The sequence below is a fragment of the Dendrobates tinctorius genome, unplaced genomic scaffold (assembly GCF_039654945.1).
Source record: "Dendrobates tinctorius isolate UK_male_01 unplaced genomic scaffold, ASM3965494v1 ptg000011l, whole genome shotgun sequence".
Taxonomy (NCBI): Eukaryota; Metazoa; Chordata; class Amphibia; order Anura; family Dendrobatidae; genus Dendrobates; species Dendrobates tinctorius.
In genome coordinates, this window is record NW_027361679.1 from 96,149,370 (window position 1) to 96,171,377 (window position 22,008).

At 43.6% G+C, this 22,008-nt stretch overlaps 1 protein-coding gene across 9 annotated transcripts in view; it reads right to left on the reverse strand.

The window, feature by feature from the left end:
* Window positions 1-22,008, reverse strand: part of MAST3 (microtubule associated serine/threonine kinase 3) — a 228,411-nt gene that overhangs the window by 81,582 nt on the left and 124,821 nt on the right. For 4 of the 9 annotated variants that reach the window (XM_073545028.1, XM_073545012.1, XM_073545057.1 and 1 more), the window contains 4 exons: window positions 13,888-13,976; window positions 5,795-5,867; window positions 3,414-3,434; window positions 3,229-3,307 (listed from right to left, as the gene is read on the reverse strand). In XM_073545028.1, coding sequence (XP_073401129.1) covers window positions 3,229-3,307; window positions 3,414-3,434; window positions 5,795-5,867; window positions 13,888-13,976 — 262 coding nt within the window. The remainder of the gene's footprint in view (window positions 1-3,228; window positions 3,308-3,413; window positions 3,435-5,794; window positions 5,868-13,887; window positions 13,977-22,008) is intronic. The other 5 variants (XM_073545020.1, XM_073545065.1, XM_073545053.1 and 2 more) reach the window with 3 other exon arrangements.

Below are 22,008 nucleotides of genomic sequence, written 5' to 3' on the forward strand. Positions count from 1 at the left end.
GATCTTCCTAACTATTTCCCATGCTTATGTTCAACAACATATTCTGCAGCACATTACAGACATTGCCATCACTCACTGTATTCATCAGGACTCAATTCAATTACCCCATCAGTAGGTTTTTTGGAGTGAGAAAGGAAAGCGGAATACCCAGATGTAACATGCAAACATGGTGCGAACTGTACCACTGGCCATCTCAGATCTATGACATGAGAATTTTGTATCCTATGGCATCTATCCATCCATCCCCTTTAATTTTCACGAGGGGGTTCTAATTTTCTGTTATGGTAAAGAGGGTCCCATTTTACGCTCACGTTCAAAAAAATTCAGTCTTTCAATCTGTCATATCTAAAGATGACCACAAACCCACACACATTGGATTAAGAGATTATTTTGATTGGAAGAAATCATCACCTATTTCCAGGATAGATGGTAACTTCCAGATCAGCGCGGTCAAATAATTGGGACCTGCACTAACTGTCAGAATGGGACATTTATTTCCCAATTATAATGGACCACAGCTCCATTCATTCGTTATGGGATTGCTGGAGAAAGAACAGTACACCATTCTAGCAGTCCCATATAAATTGAACAAAAATGTGGTTGGATCCCCACTGATGTAGAAGTTATCACCTCTTGTGAATACTTCTTCCAGCTGGAATACCCCTTCAGTATTGGTGATATGCAGCTAATCTACTGAAGGGCAGATCTTTAGTCTTAAAGCGAACCTGTCAGCAGGTTTGGCCGATATAAGATGAAGATACGGCCACTGCCTTTCAGTGCTTAGCTACAGCTTTCTATAATGCTGTAGATAAGCACCTGATCCAACCTGAGTGATCAGAAAATTTTTTATTATACTCATCCGGGGAGCGGTCCTGTCCGAGGGGTGTCGCTGGTCTTGGTCCTGCGCCTCCCATCTTCTTGTGATGTTGCCCTCCTGCTTGCTTCATCGCTCCCCGGCATTCCACTTCTGCACAGGTGTACTTCTCTGCCCTGTTGAGGGCAGAGCAAAGTACTGCAGTGTGCAGGCGCTGGGAAAGGTCAGAGACCCAGCGCCTGCGCACTGCAGGAATCTGCTCTGCCCTCAACAGGGCAGATAAGTATGCTTGCGCAGGAGCGCGATGCCAGTGAGCCTGTGGAGCAAGCAGGAGGGCGGCATCACAAGAAGATGGGAGGCACCGAACCTGCGACACCCATTGGACCGGATCGCATCGGACCGCCCCCCCGTGAGTATAATAAAACTTATTTTTCTTATCTTTCCGGTCGGACCGGGGGCTTATCTACAGCATTATAGAATGCTGTGGATAAGCCCTGAATGGCTGTGGCCGTATCTTGTATCAGCCAAAACAGCTGACAGGTTTGCTTTAACTATTATGACATGGACATACTGTTCTCTCAAATGGAATCTTGTCAGCATATTTTTGCAATGTAATCTGAGAGCAGCAGGATGTAGGGGCTGAAAACCTGATTCCAGCGATGTATCACTTGTTGGACCGGTTTGCTGTCATGTCGAGAAAAATCAGTTTTTCACTGTTGATCTAGCAGTTCTCTAATGTTGAGCTCTGTATAACCCTGCCAACACCACTGATTGGCAGTTTTTTGTGTCCACTGTGCATAGGCAGAAATCTGCTAATCAATGTAAACTAAGTACCCTACAGTTATTTTCATGCACTATTGCCATTTACTTGCAGGGTATTTGGGCATTTTGTTTTTATCTTCGGTTTTGTCTGTTTAGTGGCCAGTGTGAACATGTGCCCACATTTCTTTCATGTTTTGCCACTCTGTGCAGATAAGGGCATGGCCTCCCTTTTCTTTGTGCCGGACATAAGGATTATATAGCTCCCATGGCTGGGTATCCATTAGTAGGGGTTTCGGTCCGGCTCGGCCCTTATTCACATTAATGGCAAGGTTTTCATACTACAGGTTCCGACAGTTCCGAGTAGGTGGAGTGGCTTTTACGCTTTTTCTAGCAAAATAATGTTATCTATGTACCCTATATTATTTTCATGCAATATTGTCATTTATTTACTTACTGTTCATTTTGTTTTGATCTTCGGTTCAACCAGTGATGGGGCAGGTTAAACAGAGCAGGAGGACTATATGGCACAAGACACCTAGTCCTCTAGTGATAGTCTTCTACTGATAAAACATGGATTTTATTGAAACTACAAGCAGCGCAGTAAGTTACACATCACTGGAATCACAGTCTCTGCCACTACACAAAGCTGATTTCAGATTACATAGCAAAAACCTACTTACAGATTCCCTTTAACTGAACAGCGTGTCCACAGCCTGATTGTCAGGATTAAAGAATGACAGACTCCTTTTAATTAATACATCACTATTGCAATGTGCTATGATTCTGATCAGTGTCAAAATCCAAAGATCAATTTCAGCTCCACCCTTTCTTACCATCATACATGGGAGCAGGTTGAAAAAAAGGTGAGATTTTATTTTTTTAAGCCATGTCATTCAGGGACTGTCAAATAAAAAAAATGTTTTTTTTTTTTTTACAATGTGCTGATTAATAAAGTACTCGCTGTAAATTCTGTCAGCATCAGCTGGTTAAAGGGAACCTGTCACCAGCTTTGGGCGATAGTAGATACGGCCACCACCTTTCAGGTCTGATATACAACATTTTATAATGCTGTATATCTGCCCCCAACCAGACCTGTAAGAGAAGAAAAATAACTTATTATACTCACCTGCGAGGTGGCCTGATCCAAGGGGTGGCGGTCCTCTTGGTCCGGCGCCTCCCATCTTCTTATGATCTCGTTGTCCTCCTTGCTTTGAGTGGATGACGCATCCCTATGTCATTCACAGTCTCCTCAGCATCACACTCCTGCGCAGGCGTACGGACCAGCGTCACCGTCGGACCTGACCGCCGTGCAGGCGAGTATAATGAAAGGTCTATTTCTTATGTTTCAGGTCGGTCTGAGGACTGCATCGCAAGAAGAAAGGAGGTGCCGGACAAAGAGCGACACCCATCGGCCGGACCGGCCCACAGGCGAGTATAATAAAAGCTCTTTTTCTTATCTATACAGCATTATAAAATGCTGTATATTAGGCCGGGTCTCACATCAGTCAAACCTGGTGACAGGTTCCCTTTCAGCAAAGTGTGATTGGCCATTTCGGAAGATTATTCGGTGTATATGTGCAGAGTATTTCATGCGCTGGTAAATAAATATTGTTGCCAAATACGGATCCCAAAACAAATGACAAACGTGTTACCGAGAGAGTTGAGCTTGGTGTGTTGGTGCCATAACCAGAAGACGGAAGGGATGCCAGAGACCATCTACGCCCATCGGCTCTAAAAACAAATAGTGTTAGATGGTTAGCAGTCTCCGATAGTAATTACTAGCATGGCCTTTCATTTATGTAGGCATATAGGCATGCCAATATTCATCAATGATTACCTGTCAGAGCGTGGTCCATGACTGCATGCATCAAAGGATTAAGAAGAAAGAGAAAAATAAGAATAGGCCAGGACATCAGTAAGAAATAATTGGACACATTGGATTGGGAGACAGAAAAAAAAAAAAAGAAAAAAAAAAAAAGAATTTTTTTACATACTAGATTACAAGTACAAATGGGTCTTTTGTCCATAAATGACAGCTCTGCTCTGGTATCAGGAGGTGACACGGCTTAGAGCTGCTCAACATCATTGCTAGATGACCCAGTTAGGCTCAGGTCACAGTGGCATGGATCCCGATGTTCTGCAAGTATACATGCTCCATCGCTAGATTATCTATGACCCACAATGCCACTTGTTGTTAGAATAGCATCCAGCTCTTTTGGTAAAAGCTGTTATAGTGTCCGCCAATACTACTTTTTGTGGTAGGACGTTCTACAGTCCTACTCTACCTTTCCTATTTAGCTGCCGGAATCCCCTATCTCCCCCCGTAAGGAGTACCCTTTTTTTAAATCAGATAATTTTTATTAACAATATTCAAATTGACAACTACACACAATTGTGTCAGGAAAGGAGAATAGTCATGTTTACAAACATTTTGAAACAATCCCCCAGTTCCCCCCCCCTCATCTCCCCCCCCCCCCTTAAATCCTCTATAAACAAGAATGGGACATTAGCATACATTGCTTACACAATAAAACAACATCCCTCTGGAATCAGTTTCTCTCCATCCACGGTTTCCAAAGTGTTTCAAAAGTTTTCACACTTTTTTTCATAAATATCCTTTTCCATATTAATAACCATATCAGAATGTCTATAAAATTCCTGCAGAGTCGGCGGTTCCCCACTCAACCAGTGCCTGGCAATCAACTTACGTGCAACATACAATAATCTAGCTATGGCCAGTTTATGATGATTTGGAACTCGGATCTCCTCCACATATCCCAATATAGATATCACAGGATCGCTTGCGATTGTACAGCTATACGATTTCCCAATTGCTTCTCCCACCTCCAACCAATATGCATTCAATCTCGTACATTACCATAACATGTGCAGAATCCCTGCCCCCTCGGACTGGCACCTAGGACACTCAGAAGTCTGTCTCAGCCCTGCCTTATAGAGCCTATCCGGAGTTCTATATACTCTGTGAAGCACATATCTGTGAAAGTCTACCCGGCTCACTTAATGATAACTGAGGAATATATTCCATGATATCTTCCCATTTATCCTCCTCTATCCTTCCCAACTCTTCCTCCCATTTCTCTTTTGCCTTAATAGGGAATCTGTTAAGAAAGGTATATAACAAATCCCTATAAATATCGGAGACTACCCCTTTCGTTCCTCCCGTTGCACAGACATAGTCCACCAGAATATCTCTACAAATTCCCATATCCATCGTTTTACTCTGCGCCAGATAGGCATGTCTCAACTGTCCATATTGAAACCTACAGGTCTCCTGTAACCCATAACTCTCCTGCAGTGTCTCAAAGGATAACAGTCCTCGTGTGTCCTGAATCTGAGCCACATATTGAATACCTAATGATATCCAATTTTTGAATTCCCCCATTTTAATAAATTCAGGTAGTACTTCATTGTTCCATATTGGGGAGAGATTTGTTAATAGTCCCACTTCTCTTGTCTTTTTAATTGCCTCCCATACTTTGTGAACCATTATCAAAGTAGGATAGGCCGCACCAAACTTCCCAAATCCCCCTGCCTCCAGACCCTGAACCAATGGATCCCTTCCCACCAACCAAACCAAAATCTGCTGGACTGAACCCAGTCCATTCACCTCTCTCCAACCTCTCATCTGCTGACCCTGTGCTGCCAAAAAATAAATCCAGGGATTCGGAAGGGCCAGTCCCCCCCCCATCTTTAGGCCTCTGCAGGAATTCCAGCCTAATTCTTGGCTGTTTCTTCCCCCAAACAAGGTCTCGAAATAGAGTTAATGGTATGAAACCACTTTCGGGGCAACCAAACGGAGGAGTTATGCAATATATATAATAATTGGGGCATAAGAAGTAATGAGTACCCTTAGTCCTCAGTACGGCCATGGGAAGGAATAAGTCATGTGCCAGTGTTTTGTACTGGCCACACATTTATACATGTAAATGACGACATCTCAGAGGCGTCTTTTCTCCAAGCTAAACAAGCCCAACTTATCATAGGAGAGATCTTCCATCCCATGTGATGACCCACTTGCCCGCCTCTGAAGGGAATAACTGCAGCCATTGTCACGTGACCTAGCAGGAAGAGCAGCTGAGGAGGAGAGTACAGATTGTTTTCATTGTGTATGAGGCCCTGACGTGAATAAGCAGAGGATGTCAAGTAGTAGAAAAACCCTTTAATGTATTTACCTCAAGTGAATACAAGAATACCTACTTGCGAGCAAAGGGGAAGTTAACAGATGCATTAGTGGAGAAGTTTCTTGGACTGTCCAGCGGGCTGCTTCCTGCTATCAGAAGTAAACATGAATGAGCAAACAAAATGACCAGAAAACATGAGATATAGCGGTATCACAGTATTACTCTGAGCGACAACTGCAGGCCTAATAATACGGTGAGAGCCAGACCATAAGCTCTAGCTATCTGGCAGCCCACCACTGTTCCTCCTACCCCACGCAGCCGAGTGGGCACATATTCTCAATTGGGGAGAGGGGAAAACGCAGAATCCAGCCACCTATGGTCTCCAACAGTGCTAGTGGCATGACAAGTCTACGAGCAATGAAAGTTAATTCTACATTATAGTGTTTCCCACCACTTTGGAAGCCTACACTGGTCCACCTGTTTTTCCACTGGACTGAAAAGGGTGTAGCCTAATCTTCTCAATAGAGAAGGATACCACAAAAAAAAGAATATTGTAGGCTTTATTTTTTAATGTAGACATTAATAGGGAATGCTTGCAGTTCTATGGAGCACAGATACATACAGTGGGGCAAAAAAGTATTTAGTCAGTCAGCAATAGTGCAAGTTCCACCACTTAAAATGATGAGAGGCGTCTGTAATTTACATCATAGGTAGACCTCAACTATGGGAGACAAACTGAGAAAAAAAAATCCAGAAAATCACATTGTCTTTTTTTTTCATTTTATTTGCATATTATGGTGGAAAATAAGTATTTGGTCAGAAACAAAATTTCATCTCAATACTTTGTGATATATCCTTTGTTGGCAATGACAGAGGTCAAACGTTTTCTGTAAGTCTTCACAAGGTTGCCACACACTGTTGTTGGTATGTTGGCCCATTCCTCCATGCAGATCTCCTCTAGAGCAGTGATGTTTTTGGCTTTTCGCTTGGCAACACAGACTTTCAACTCCCTCCAAAGGTTTTCTATAGGGTTGAGATCTGGAGACTGGCTAGGCCACTCCAGGACCTTGAAATGCTTCTTACGAAGCCACTCCTTCGTTGCCCTGGCGGTGTGCTTTGGATCATTGTCATGTTGAAAGACCCAGCCACGTTTCATCATCAATGCCCTTGCTGATGGAAGGAGGTCATGTCCCCTTTGCAGAGAAACAGCCCCAAAGCATGATGTTTCCACATGATGTTTGATGGATGCAACTCAGTATTCTTTTTCCTCCAAACACGACAAGTTGTGTTTCTACCAAACAGTTCCAGTTTGGTTTCATCAGACCATAGGACATTCTCCCAAAACTCCTCTGGATCATCCAAATGCTCTCTAGCAAACTTCAGACGGGCCCGGACATGTACAGGCTTAAGCAGTGGGACACGTCTGGCACTGCAGGATCTGAGTCCATGGTGGCGTAGTGTGTTACTTATGGTAGGCCTTGTTACATTGGTCCCAGCTCTCTGCAGTTCATTCACTAGGTCCCCCCGCGTGGTTCTGGGATTTTTGCTCACCGTTCTTGTGATCACTCTGACCCCACGGGGTGGGATTTTGCGTGGAGCACCAGATCGAGGGAGATTATCAGTGGTCTTGTATGTCTTCCATTTTCTAATTATTTCTCCCACAGTTGATTTCTTCACTCCAAGCTGGTTGGCTATTGCAGATTCAGTCTTCCCAGCCTGGTGCAGGGCTACAATTTTGTTTCTGGTGTCCTTTGACAGCTCTTTGGTCTTCACCATAGTGGAGTTTGGAGTCAGACTGTTTGAGGGTGTGCACAGGTGTCTTTTTATACTGATAACAAGTTTAAACAGGTGCCATTACTACAGGTAATGAGTGGAGGAAAGAGGAGACTCTTAAAGAAGAAGTTACAGGTCTGTGAGAGCCAGAAATCTTGATTGCTTGTTTCTGACCAAATACTTATTTTCCACCATAATATGCAAATAAAATGAAAAAAAAACAGACAATGTGATTTTCTGGATTTTTTTTTCTCAGTTTGTCTCCCATAGTTGAGGTCTACCTATGATGTAAATTACAGACGCCTCTCATCTTTTTAAGTGGTGGAACTTGCACTATTGCTGACAGACTAAATACTTTTTTGCCCCACTGTACAGGGCTATACATTCGGCACACAATGTCCGCTATATTCAAACCAACTGAAGATCCTACATCAGTAGAACTGATCAAATACATAAGGGTGGGTTCCTGTGTGATCTCGTGATACATTCCAAATAGTCGTGGAGTGAAAATCCAAATCAGAGCCGATATCCTCCATGGGATTATAAAGCACTGTCAACGAAAACTTTATCTCCACACACACAAAATTAGGTGGAAGAATTGGGCCATGGCCAACCTTATTAAAAATCAAATTAAATTTAAATATATAATCCTTAACCAATTTGTTAATAAACCTTTAATAGCCGCCATAAGATAAAATTGGCCCAACCATATGGTGTATATAGAGAAAATACTGGGCACTCAAATGGTTACACTTTTGCAAGTTTTCCCACCTTCAAAGAACGGAGAGATCTGTAATTTTTTCATAGATACACTTCAACTGTGAGAATCATTAAATAATAAATCCAGAAAAATCACGTTGTATGATTTTTACATAATTTGCATTTTATTGCATGAAATAAGTATTTGATACAGTAGAAAAACAGAACTTAATATTTGGCACAGAAATATTTGTTTGCAACTACAGAGGTCAGACGTTTCCTGTAGTTCTTGACCAAGTTTGCACACACTGCATCAGGGATTTTGGCCCACTCCTCCATACATATCTACTTCAGATATTTCAGGTTTCGGGGCAGTCGCTGGGCAATATTAGGTTTCTGCTCCTTCCAATGATTTTCTTTTGAGGACAGGTCTGGAGACTGGCTAGGCCACTCCAGGATCTTGAAATGCGTCTTATAGCGCCACTCTCTAGTTGCCATAACTGTGTTTCGGGTCATTGTCGTGCTGAAAGGCATAGCCACAACCCATCTTCAATGCTCTTACTGAGGGATGGGGGTTATTGGCCAAAATCCTGTGATACATAACCCCATCCATCCTCCCTTCAATACAGTGCAGTTGTTCTGTCACCTTTACCAAAAAGAGTTCCCAAAAGTATGATGTTCCCCCCCACCATGCTTCATGGCTGGAACTGTGTTCTTGGGGGTTGTACTCATCTTTCTTCCTTCTAACACAGCGAGTGGAGTGGATACCAAAAAGTTCGGTCTCATCAGACCACATGACCTTCTCCCATGCCTCTTCTGAATCATTCAGATGGCGAAATTCTAACGGGTCTGGACATGTGCTGGTGTGAGCAGGGGGACCTTGCGTGCACTGAAGAATTTTAATCCATGACGGTGTAGTCTGTTACTAACAATTATGTTTGAGACTATGCTTCCAGCTCTCTTCAGGTCACTGACCAGGTCCTCTCTTGTGGTTCTGGGCTTATTCCTGACCTTTCTGAATCATCCTTACCCCACAAGGTGAGACCTTGCATGGAGCCCCAGACCAAGAAAGACTGGCAGTCATCTTGTGTTTCTCCCATTTTCTAATAATTGTGCCAACAGTTGTTGCCTTCTCACCAAGCTGCTTGCCTATTATCCGGTAGCCCTCCCAGCCTTGTGCAGGTCTACAATTTTGTCCCCGGTGTCCTTAGACAGCTCTTTGGTCTTGGTCATGGTGAAGAGGTTGAAGTGTGATTGATTGTGTGGACAGGTGTCTTTTATACAGGTAATGCGTTCAAATAGGTGCAATTAATACAGGTAATAAGTGCAGAGTAGGAGGATTTCTTAAAGGAAAACTAACAGGTCTGTGAGAGCCAGAATTCTTGCTGGTTGGTAGGTGATCAAATACTTATTTCATGCAATACAATTTAATTACTTAAAATTCATGCAATGTGATTTTCTGGTTCTTATTTTTAGATTCTGTCTGTCACAGTTGAAGTGTACCTACGATAAAAATTACAGACCTCTCCATTCTTTGTAGGTGCGAAAACTTGCAAAATAGTCAGTGTAAGGCTGGTTTCACATTAGCATTTTTTAGCGCAGCGTATCGTGCGCGTCCATGCGCCCCCATGTTTAACATGGCGGGCGCATGGTCTAGCGTTTGCACGCGTTCGTTTTTGTGCGCATGCGTTTCTTTGTAGTGTGCGCCTAGGCGCGCCAGACGCAACCTGTTGCACTTCTGGGTCCGTCCAACAGCGTAAAAAAAACGCATGTGCACAGAATGCGCAAAAATAACACATTACAGTCTATGGGAACGCAGGCGTGCGCATGGACATGCGCACACCTGCGTTTGAAATCGCATGTGTTTTAAGAGTTAACATGGCTAGAAACTGGTTAAAACACATGCGCCTAAAAAACGCAAATGCATGCAAAACGCATGATGCGTTTTTTGCATGCTTTATTGCGCACGAAGCGCAGCGCTAAAAAACGCTCATGTGAAAGTAGCCTATCAAATACTCATTTTTCCCACTGTATGTCTATGCCTGGAAGTAAATACTTTAGCTAATATATACAGTGCCTACAAGTAGTATTCAACCCCCTGCAGATTTAGCAGGTTTGATAAGATGCAAATAAGTTAGAGCCTTCAAACTTCACACAAGAGCAGGATTTATTAACAGATGCATAAATCTTACAAACCAAAAAGTTATGTTGCTCAGTTAAATTTTAAGAAATTTTAAACATACAAGTGTGGGTCAATTATTATTCAACCCCTAGGTTTAATATTTTGTGGAATAACCCTTGTTTGCAATTACAGCTAATAATCGTCTTTTATAAGACCTGATCAGGCCGGCACAGGTCTCTGGAGTTATCTTGGCCCACTCCTCCATGCAGATCTTCTCCAAGTTATCTAGGTTCTTTGGGTGTCTCATGTGGACTTTAATCTTGAGCTCCTTCCACAAGTTTTCAATTGGGTTAAGGTCAGGAGACTGACTAGGCCACTCCAACACCTTGATTTTTTGCCTCTTGAACCAGGCCTTGGTTTTCTTGGCTGTGTGCTTTGGGTCATTGTCTTGTTGGAAGATGAAATGACGACCCATCTTAAGATCCTTGATGGAGGAGCGGAGGTTCTTGGCCAAAATCTCCAGGTAGGCCGTGCTATCCATCTTCCCATGGATGCGGACCAGATGGCCAGGCCCCTTGGCTGAGAAACAGCCCCACAGCATGATGCTGCCACCACCATGCTTGACTGTAGGGATGGTTTTCTTGGGGTCGTATGCAGTGCCATTCAGTCTCCAAACGTCACGTGTGTGGTTGGCACCAAAGATCTCGATCTTGGTCTCATCAGACCAGAGAACCTTGAACCAGTCTGTCTCAAAGTCCTCCAAGTGATCATGAGCAAACTGTAGTCGAGCCTTGACATGACGCTTTGAAAGTAAAGGTACCTTACGGGCTCCTCTGGAACGGAGACCATTGCGGTGGAGTACGTTACTTATAGTATTGACTGAAACCAATGTCCCCACTGCCATGAGATCTTCCCGGAGCTCCTTCCTTGTTGTCCTTGGGTTAGCCTTGACTCTTTGGACAAGCCTGGCCTCGGCACGGGAGGAAACTTTCAAAGGCTGTCCAGGCCGTGGAAGGCTAACAGTAGTTCCATAAGCCTTCCACTTCCGGATGATGCTCCCAACAGTGGAGACAGGTAGGCCCAACTCCTTGGAAAGGGTTTTGTACCCCTTGCCAGCCTTGTGACCCTCCACGATCTTGTCTCTGATGGCCTTGGAATGCTCCTTTGTCTTTCCCATGTTGACCATGTATGAGTGCTGTTCACAAGTTTGGGGAGGGTCTTAAATAGTCAGAAAAGGCTGGAAAAAGAGATAATTAATCCAAACATGTGAAGCTCATAGTTCTTTGTGCCTGAAATACTTCTTAATACTTTAGAGGAACCAAACAGAATTCTGGTGGTTTGAGGGGTTGAATAATAAATGACCCTCTGAATAAACTTTTCACAATTTAAAAAAAAATTAAACAAAGAAATAACATTCTTTTTTGCTGCAGTGCATTTCACACTTCCAGGCTGATCTACAGTCCAAATGTCACAATGCCAAGTTAATTCCGAATGTGTAAACCTGCTAAATCTGCAGGGGGTTGAATACTACTTGTAGGCACTGTAATTATTTTATCTTTTTAGTACACTGAGGAAGGTCTTTAGGACTGAAACGTCTGCAAATTTTGCACTAACATTGGACTGCTATCAAAATTGCTTAAGTTCATATCCATTTGAGTGCCAAGTTTCTGCTATATATACTCACGGTTTTGAACCCTACTTGAACACCTATAATCAGGAGTGTCGCAGTTTTGTTGAACAACCATAAGGTGTGACCTGAACATCAATACATAAGTAACTGCCCACTGGCTTACCATGAGCAGCTTACTCTTTCCTTTTAGCAAGGATGCGGTGACAACATAAAAGAAAGCGAGCGAGAGGGTGGGGAGCAGGACACCTTCAGCAGGGGAACCCAGAGCCTTCTTCTCCAGAATAAATGTATACGAGTGGGCCATTTATATGGATACACCTAAATAAAATGGAATGGTTGGTGATATCAACTTCCTGTTTGTGGCACATTAGTATATGGGAGGGGGGAAACTTTTCAAGATGGATGGTGACCATGGCAGCCATTGTGAAGTCAGCCACTTTGGATCTAACTTTTTTCCCAATGACACATGAAACTTATTGAGAATTTCACAAGAAAAACAATGGTGCATTTGGTTTTAGTAATTTTATTCTTTCATTGAGTTATTTAAAAGTTTTTGACCACTTATAAAATGTGTTCAAAGTGCTGCCCATTGTGTTGGATTGTCAATGCAACCCTCTTCTCCCACTCGACACACTGATAGCAACACCGCAGAAGAAAGGCTAGTCTAAAGGGGGCAGATTCCTTGTAGGAATGCTCGGACCTGACACCCATAATGTGGTGGTGCACCATCTTACTGGAAAAACTCAGGGAACGTATCATTTTCAGTGCATAAAGAGGGCAACACATGTAGCAATTTCAGATATCCAGTGGCATTGAGGTTTCCATTGATGAAGAATGGCCCCACTATCTTTGTACCCCATATACCACACCATACCATCAATTATGGGTGTCAGGTCCCAGCATTCCTACATGAACAGTTTCCTGGAAAGTGGACTGGTCTTCGTGGGCCAGTTGAATGGACACCAAGGTCTCCCAATCTGACCCCCTTAGACTTTTATCTTTGGTGTCATCTGAAGGCAATTGTCTATGCTGTGAAGATACGAGATGTGCAGCATATGAAACAGATACTGGAAGCCTGTGCTAACATTTCTTCCCCACCCAAACTAATGTGCCACAAACAGGAAGTTGATATCACCAACCATTCCCATTTTATTTCGGTGTATCCATACCCTGTATATATCATCCGAAGGTCACTTGAGGACTTTCAGGATTATGAAGAAATATCACTGGGCAGAACGCTAGATTACCGTCCAGCAACAACATTGGCATAGGTCAATGTAATGACTCAATCAATGCCAGTGGCAATCCAGCAACCATTCTGCTTTCACTTTAGGTAGGAAAAATGTAGCAAATTTGGCAGGAAAAAGCCCACCAGAAATTACCAAACGATAACGGCAGAGAAGACCCTGGTGGACCTAACCAGGCTTCACAAGATCAATCTTCCTATAGAGCATTCATCCATCAAGAAGCCACAGATCGAGACAGAGCCGTAGGCCATTAAATAATCATAACCTTATAGTTTAACCCTTTGGATGCTTATAATCCCATGCAGATCCCTCCTAAATGTCTGGTATCCAAACATTAGAATTATACTATTGCTCTAATTCAAAGTGGTCTGTCATACAAAGCAACCCCATAACAGAGAGGCCAACAGCTCTTCGGGTAGAGCACAGGGATATTTTAGTTAATTACATTATGAAAAGAGGACAGTTCAAGTAGAGATGCAGCGGGAAAGGCACAGGGGTTTTCTTGACCAATGTAAATGATTCAAGTCATTATACATAAAATAATTTGGAGTTAAATAAATTATCTTCTTGCAATTTTACTTAAGCAAGCAGCACAATATAATTGTCATACTGTAGAAATGATATAATTGACGTATTTAACTTTCCTGGTAGTTGTGTAGTAGATCTTATGAAAATGATGTATAGAAGCCAGAACTAACCTGTAGGAATGGAGAGTGGCGATAAGGGACGGGACAGTGTGGGCGAAGGCGATCCCACCACCAAACTCTTTCTGTTGCTGCTTCGACAACTGAGGACAGAACAAACATGTTACGGAGTATTAATAAATGGTGGATCCAAGCAAAGCTTTAACACTATACCATAATGCCAACTGTATGTTCAGTGTGAGGAAGGCCTTCTCCTGTGAGCATCGCAGCATTAGTATATTCTAGAACAAAAAAAAAAAAAAAAAAGTCCGTATATGGACCTGACCATGTCCGACAGACATAACTGTAGGAGAACCTGAGAGCTGTCTTGACATGTCTGTCCAGAGGATAATTGAATTTCCCGTTATATAACAATTTGCAGCATCATTTCTTAGATCTTGGCATTGTACTGTTATTACTCCTAGTTAGAGATGGGAGTACCAATTCACAGGATGCCGTCCTTCGGCCAGATCAGTAATGTGTGACCTCCTGGCATTCCCTTCTCTTCCAATTAGTCAGGCTGACGCGATGACAGGTGTGTCACACCGTGATCACGATGTCGCGCTAACCAAAAGAGTTGGGAATGCTGGGAGGTAAGGAGACTCACAAGAGTCCAATCCAGTGGTCACAGATTACTGACCTGTTAGAATAAAACGTTGCACTACTGTGAGGGTGCACAAGTATAGTCCCCAACCAGAAAAATGACGTAGAAAAACTTGGCACTCAACTTAAGGCTGAGTTCACACATGGGGTTTTTTTTCGCGTTTCTGCGGCGGTTTAAACCGCGAAAAATATGCATCCCATGCATTCCTATGGGATTCCGCAATGCTTTGCTAATGCTGCGGTTTTTACCGCGGCGGAATTGCTTTGCGGTAAAAAACGCAGCCTGCTCATTAATTTCGCGGAATCGCGGCGATCCCGCACCCATAGGAATGCATTGTTCCGCTTACTTCCCGCATGTGGCTGTGCACACCATGCGAAAAGTAAGCAGAACATTTGCGGATGGTACCCACGGTCCGGAGGAGAGGAGACTGTCCTCCGGGCTGTGGGTACCATATCCCTGTAAAAAATAGAATTTAAAATAAAAAATATTGTTATTCTCACCTTCCGACGTCCCGCGCATCCTTCCCGCCTCTCTCCACGCCTTCATCTGAAGGTGGATTCACTGCCAAAAAGCTTTATGAGGACATAATGACGAAGTAAAGAAGTTTCTTTTCCATCCAAAACAAGTGTCTGTCTTGGTCTGAGCGCCCTAATCAGCCGTACTTCTCTTTCCTTATAGATTTAGCACTGGCTCCTTCTAGTTCAGGACCGTGGTCTAAACACCCCTTGCTGTCCTCACCATTTCTTTTGCGCCACAACCATTTACCTTGAAGACAAAAAAACTCTCCTGCTGTCTTTACCAATTCTTTTGTGCCACAATCATTGCATGCTTAAAGCCTCTGTCCATACCATTGCAATACATAAGCAGTCGGTACACTGAAGGACAGGAGGTGACCGATGTACTGATCGCGGACAATAATAAATTTCTCTTAAACATTTAAGTGCCAAGTTTTTCTAAGTCAGATTACTGACCTGTAAGATGGACCGGAGTACTGCAAATCAATTCTCGCATCTCTGCTCAGAGTATGGCAAATGATGGACATAGGCATTACCGGCAAGTAGTGTGCCACCGCAGACAGAATCAGCCGTGTAATAGACATTTGACAATTCATCCAGCAATTTCCAGGATTAATAACAGAGGTACAACAAAATGCAGAGGCTATGTTATGGCCAATCGTAACGCAGGTCATTTTTAGGATATTGTTCACATGCAGTATGTTTTATGCAAATTAAAAAGACACTTTACCATTACCAGCAAAAGCTATGATATTTCAGAAATCTCATGCACACGTTTCTTTATTCCTGACAATCTGAGAACTGCGGCGTTTTTTAAATCTGCAATACGTCCATTATTTCAGCATTTTTTCATATACAGAAAGCTATGTGTAAGTATACAAAAAAACTGCAAAAAAACGTACTTTATTAAACACTAGCTGAAGAGCCCAGCGCTGCCCGGGCATAGTAACTACTGTTAGTTATAACAAATTCTAATGAGAATGAATATTATATATACAGTTGTGGCTAAAAGCATTGACACCCCTGCAATTTTGTCAGATAATACTCAGTTTCTTCCTGAAAATGATTGCAAACACAAATTCTTTGGTATTATTATCTTCATTTAATTTGTCTTAAATGAAAAAACACAAAAGAGAATGAAGCAAAAAGCAAAACATTGATCATTTCACACAAAACTCCAAAAATGGGCCAGACAAAAGTATTTCCACCCTCAGCCTAATACTTGGTTGCACAACCTTTAGCCAAAATAACTGCGACCAACCGCTTCCAGTAACCATCAATGAGTTTCTTACAATGCTCTGCTGGAATTTTAGACCATTCTTCTTTGGCAAACTGCTCCAGGTCCCTGATATTTGAAGGGTGCCTTCTCCAAACTGCCATTTTTAGATCTCTCCACAGGGGTTCTATGGGATTCAGGTCTGGACTCATTGCTGGCCACCTTAGAAGTCTCCAGTGCTTTCTCTCAAACCATTTTCTAGTGCTTTTTGAAGTGTGTTTTGGGTCATTGTCCTGCTGGAAGACCCATGACCTCTGAGGGAGACCCAGCTTTCTCACACTGGGCCCTACATTATGCTGCAACATTTGTTGGTAGTCTTCTGACTTCATAATGCCATGCACACGGTCAAGCAGTCCAGTGCCAGAGGCAGCAAAGCAACCCCAAAACATCAGGGAACCTCCACCATGTTTGACTGTAGGGACCGTGTTCTTTGAATGCCTCTTTTTTTTCTCCTGTAAACTCTATGTTGATGCCTTTGCCCAAAAAGCTCTACTTTTGTCTCATCTGACGAGAGAACATTCTTCTAAAACGTTTTAGGCATTTTCAGGTAATTTTTGGCAAACTCCAGCCTGGCTTTTTTATGTCTCGGGGTAAGAAGTGGGGTCTTCCTGGGTCTCCTACCATACAGTCCCTTTTCAGTCAGACGCCGACGGATAGTACGGGTTGACACTGTTGTACCCTCGGACTGCAGGGCACCTTGAACTTGTTTGGATGTTAGTCGAGGTTCTTTCTCCAACATCCGCACAATCTTGCGTTGAAATCTCTTGTCAATTTTTCTTTTCCATCCACATCTAGGGAGGTTAGCCACAGTGCCATGGGCTTTAAACTTCTTGATGACACTGCGCACGGTAGACACAGGAACATTCAGGTCTTTGGAGATGGACTTGTAGCCTTGAGATTGCTCATGCTTCCTCACAATTTGGTTTCTCAAGTCCTCAGACAGTTCTTTGGTCTTCTTCCTTTTCTCCATGCTCAATGTGGTACACACAAGGACACAGGACAGAGGTTGAGTCAACTTTAATCCATGTCAACTGGCTGCAAGTGTGATTTAGTTATTGCCAACACCTGTTAGGTGCCACAGGTAAGTTACAGGTGCTGTTAATTACACAAATTAGAGAAGCATCACATGATTTTTCGAACAGTGCCAATACTTTTGTCCACCCTCTTTTTTATGTTTGATGTGAAATTATATCCAATTTGGCTTTAGGACAATTCTTTGTGTTTTTTTCATTTGAGACAAATAGCCCCGCCCACTCCGCATAGCCACATTCACTATAATATCCCACATCATCCCGTCAGCCAGAGCTACAGGACTACTACCCCTAATATCCCACATCGTCCCATCAGCCAGAGCCACCGGACTACTAATATCCCACATGATCCCGTTAAAGCCACCGGACTACTACCCCTTATATTGCACATCATCCCATCAGCCAGAGTCACCAGACTACTACCCCTAATATCCCGCATCAACCTGTCAGCCAGAGATACTGGACTACTCCCCCTAATATCCCACATCATGCCGTAAGCTTGAGGTCAGAACCAGAGCGCTGAGTGGAACGGTCCTAACTTCCATACCAGGGATCCCGTTAAAGGCCTGGGGTCAGTACCAAAACGCTGAGTGGATTTGCCCCTAACTTGCATACCATTGAACCACAGGAGGGGGGGGGCGGATTCATTTCTGTCATGTGCTCTGTGCTCCTTTCTGGGGGGCAGACAATGGCTGTGAGCTTATGTTACTAGGGATGCTAGATTTCTCCCACCATGTCAGTGTCTGCTGAGGTGTTGTCATGCAGTGAGAAAACTGTTGGTCATGGCAACCAGTCACAGCTCAGCTACTTTTAACCAGCTCAGGTGAAATGAGAGATGAATAGTGATTGTTTGCAAGGAAAACTGTTCATCATAGCAACCAATCAGAGCTGAGCTTCATTTGAACAGCTCTGGTGAAATGAAAGATGCTTTATGATTGATTGGTGATACATACATTCGTTTTTATATATAGAGATTTACTGAAGACAAAGCATATATGTAATCCACACCCAAAAAACTGGGTTGAAAAAAGAATAAAACGAGTATTCTGAAAGCAGCATTTTTACTGGCGGAATAACGCAACACAAAAGCAGAGTGCGAACACCTATAATATAACGCTGTAAGCGTCACTCTGTCCGAAGCCTTTATAGACTGCGCAAGCGCGATGCGCCTGCGCAGTCTGGCTCCAGACAGAATGAGGCAGCCAGCGGTGAGCAGTGTGAATGGCGCCGGAGATGGCGGTACCGTACACACTGCATACCGCCATCTCCGACGCCATACTTACCTGACCGGGAGGAGCGTGGCCGCGGCGCTTCTCTTCGACCGGAGACCAGGGCGGGAGTGCGGCCGGAATCGCGCATGCGCATAGCGCGATCCGGCGCCATTTTACTGAAGACACATTTGCAGTGTGTCTTCAGCAATATGGCGCTGGACAGCGCTATGGGCACACGCGTACTCCGGCGCCAGACTCCTCCCCCGGCCTCCAGCAGAACGTGGTGACAGCGCTGGAGCACAGGAAAGAAGGGTGAGTATAAATTTTTTTTTTTGTATGTGTGTAGTTTTAATAGGAGTGAGGGGGCCATACATACCAGGATTGGGGGTGAGGGGGCCATGCATACCAGGATTGGGGGTGAGGGGACCATGCATACCAGGATAGGGATGAGGGAGTACCATGCATACCAGGATTGAGGGGACCATGCATACCAGGATGAAGAATGGGGTGCCATGCATACCAGGATTTGGGTGGGGGGGTGAGAGTACCATGCATACCAGGATAGGAATGAGGGGTGCCATGCGTACCAGGATAGGAGGGTGGCAGCACATACCAGGATGGGAGACCATATGCCAATTAAAATGCTCGCCACCCGGGCGTAAAATGGGTTCATAGCTAGTACAGTATATTACAACTGCCGGTCACAACTAATGAACTAGTGATATTAACCCCTTCGTGACAGGCCAATTTTTTAAATTCTGACCAATGTCACTTTATGTGGTGATAACTCTGGAATGCTTCAACAAATCCCAGTCATTTTGAGACTGTTTTTTCGTGGTACATTGTAATTTATGATAGTAGTAAATTTAGATTGATATATTTTGTGTTTATTTAGAAAAAAAATCAGAAACTTGACAAGTGTAAAAAAAATAAAATAAAAATTGCAATTCACAAACTTTGAATGATTATCCCTTTAATCCAGATAGTCATACCACAGAAAAACATTAATAAATAACATTTCCCACATGTCTGCTTTACATCAGCACCGTTTTTAAAATGCTAATTTATTTTGTTAGCCTTTTAGGAGGTTTAAAAATGTAGCAATAATTTTTCATTTTTTCAAGGAAATTTACAAAATGTATTTTTCTGAGGGACCTATCCATCCAGGTTTGAAGTGCCTTTAGGGGTGCTATATATTGGAAAACCCCAAACATGATACCATTTTAAAAACTGCACCCCCTGATATATTGAAAACTGCTGTCAGTTTATTAACCCTTCAGGTGATTTTCAGGAATTAATGCAAAGTGTTATAGCTGGAATGAAAAAGTGTTTACCACCTAAATGTCACTAACTTCTGAACTCACCTCTGTAGCTGGGAGACTCTAAAGCCCCCGTCACACACAGCGATCTCACCAGCGAGATCGCTGCGTGTGACACCTATCAGCGACCGGCCCCCCCGCCGGGTATCGCTGATCGTGCTCGAAAGCCCTGGACTTTTTTTTGATCGTTGGTCTCCCGCTAGCAAGCACGCATTGCTGCGTGTGGCAGGCGGGAGAGCAACGACCAGCGAGCAGGAGCTGGTAACCAAGGTAAACAGTGGGTTTCTAAGCGCCATGCGGCGCTTAGAAACAAGCTGTTTACCTTGGTTACCAGCTCTCTGCACCAGCGCGCTGGCAACTTAGGTACACAGAAACGCGCCCGCTCGTCGTCGCTGGTGTAGCTGCCTGTTTGGCAGCTCACCAGTGATCATGTAGCGACACACCAGCGATCCTGACAAGTTCATATCGTTGTTGGGATTGCTGGTGAGTTGCTATGTGTGACGGGGCCCTAAGGCCGCTATTTGGCCATGAACTGCTATGGCAAACATCAGGACCACACAATCATGATCTCGGTGTGTCAATTAGATTAAAGTGCAAGCCCCCACAGTCTATTAACCATTTATTTCATGTAGTCACTTGACAGCAGCAACTAAGGGGTTAAACAGATATGGATGGTGCCAACACCGATCGTTTGTGATACAGCAAGTTGTCAGATATAGTGGACAGCCAACAGCTGCTGGATTGTCACCTGTATGGGGATGATATTCCCTTATATCTCAGGTCAGAAAAGACGTATTGGCTGTCATGCAGGGGTTAATAGGTGAATTATTGCAATACCACTATGGAAAAGGTTCAACAAAGTGACTTGTGAACAGATCTACTTTTAATGGTTCCTTCTTTAATATACGGAGGGGGAGCTACTGTCCTTACATAGGGCCTCATTTATGTGTCTCATAGGGCCACAAAATGTCTGCTGCCTGTAGCAGCCAATCAGAGCTCATCTTTACTTTACACAGCTCTGGTGAAATGAAAGCAGCGCAGTGATTGGATGCTACAAAGGCTTTCATTTTCACAAGCCTGCAACATAGGATTATAAGCGAAGGAATGGGTCACTCGTGTTTGCAGATATTCTGGTCACCTGCCACACATCTGGGTTACAGACAGGAGAGAATACACCATGTTCTAGAAGTCTGGAAAAACAATGCAGTAGACACAAGCAATCTGACATGGTTCCTATAAAGACTTCCTGTTTCCACAGAGCGTTCGTATAACGCCCACTGGCAGCCAACACCAACAAAAACATTGGCTAATGTGAGCGACTGTAAAACCCTGAGCTTTCAGCTCTATGGAACATTACAGAGGTGACACAACGTGCAGCATGTCCGGCTTCTCACAGAGGCGAGACACAAGCTGCTCCACTGCAGGTCTGTGCTCCTAGTGTTCACGAGGGCAGCTCCCACTAGTGATCCCATCCCTCAGCACAGGACTGCGGCACAAGTGACATTTATCCAGCACACTTCTTGACCTGTGGAAATTCCTGCTTTATAGAATCATAGAATAGAATCATAGAATCGTAGAGTTGGAAGGGACCTCCTGGGCCATCTGGTCCAACCCCCTGCTCAAAGCAGGATTCGCTAAATCATCCCAGTCAGATGTCTGTCCAGCCTCTATTTGAAGACTTCCATTGAAGGAGAACTCACCACTTCTCGTGGCAGCCTGTTCCACTCATTGATCACTCTGTCAAAAAGTTTTTTCTAATATCTAATCTGTGTCTCCTCCCATTCAGTTTCATCCCATTGCTTCTAGTCTTTCCTTGTGCAAATGAGAATAAAGTTGATCCTTCTACAATGTGACAGCCCTTTAGATATTTGTAGACAGCTATTAAGTCTCCTCTCAGTCTTCTCTTTTGCAAACTAAACATTCCCAAATCCTGCAACCTTTCCTCATAAGACAGGGTTTGCAGACCGGTCACCATTCTGGTCGCTCTTTTCTGAACTTGCTCCAGTTTGTTGATGTCTTTTTTAAAATGTGGTGCCCAAAACTGGACACAATATTCTAGATGAGGTCTGACCAAAGAGGAGTAGAGGGAAATAATGACTTCACGTGATCTAGACTGTATGCTTCTGTTAATACATCCTAGAATTGCATTTGCCTTTTTTGCTGCTGCATCACACTGTTGA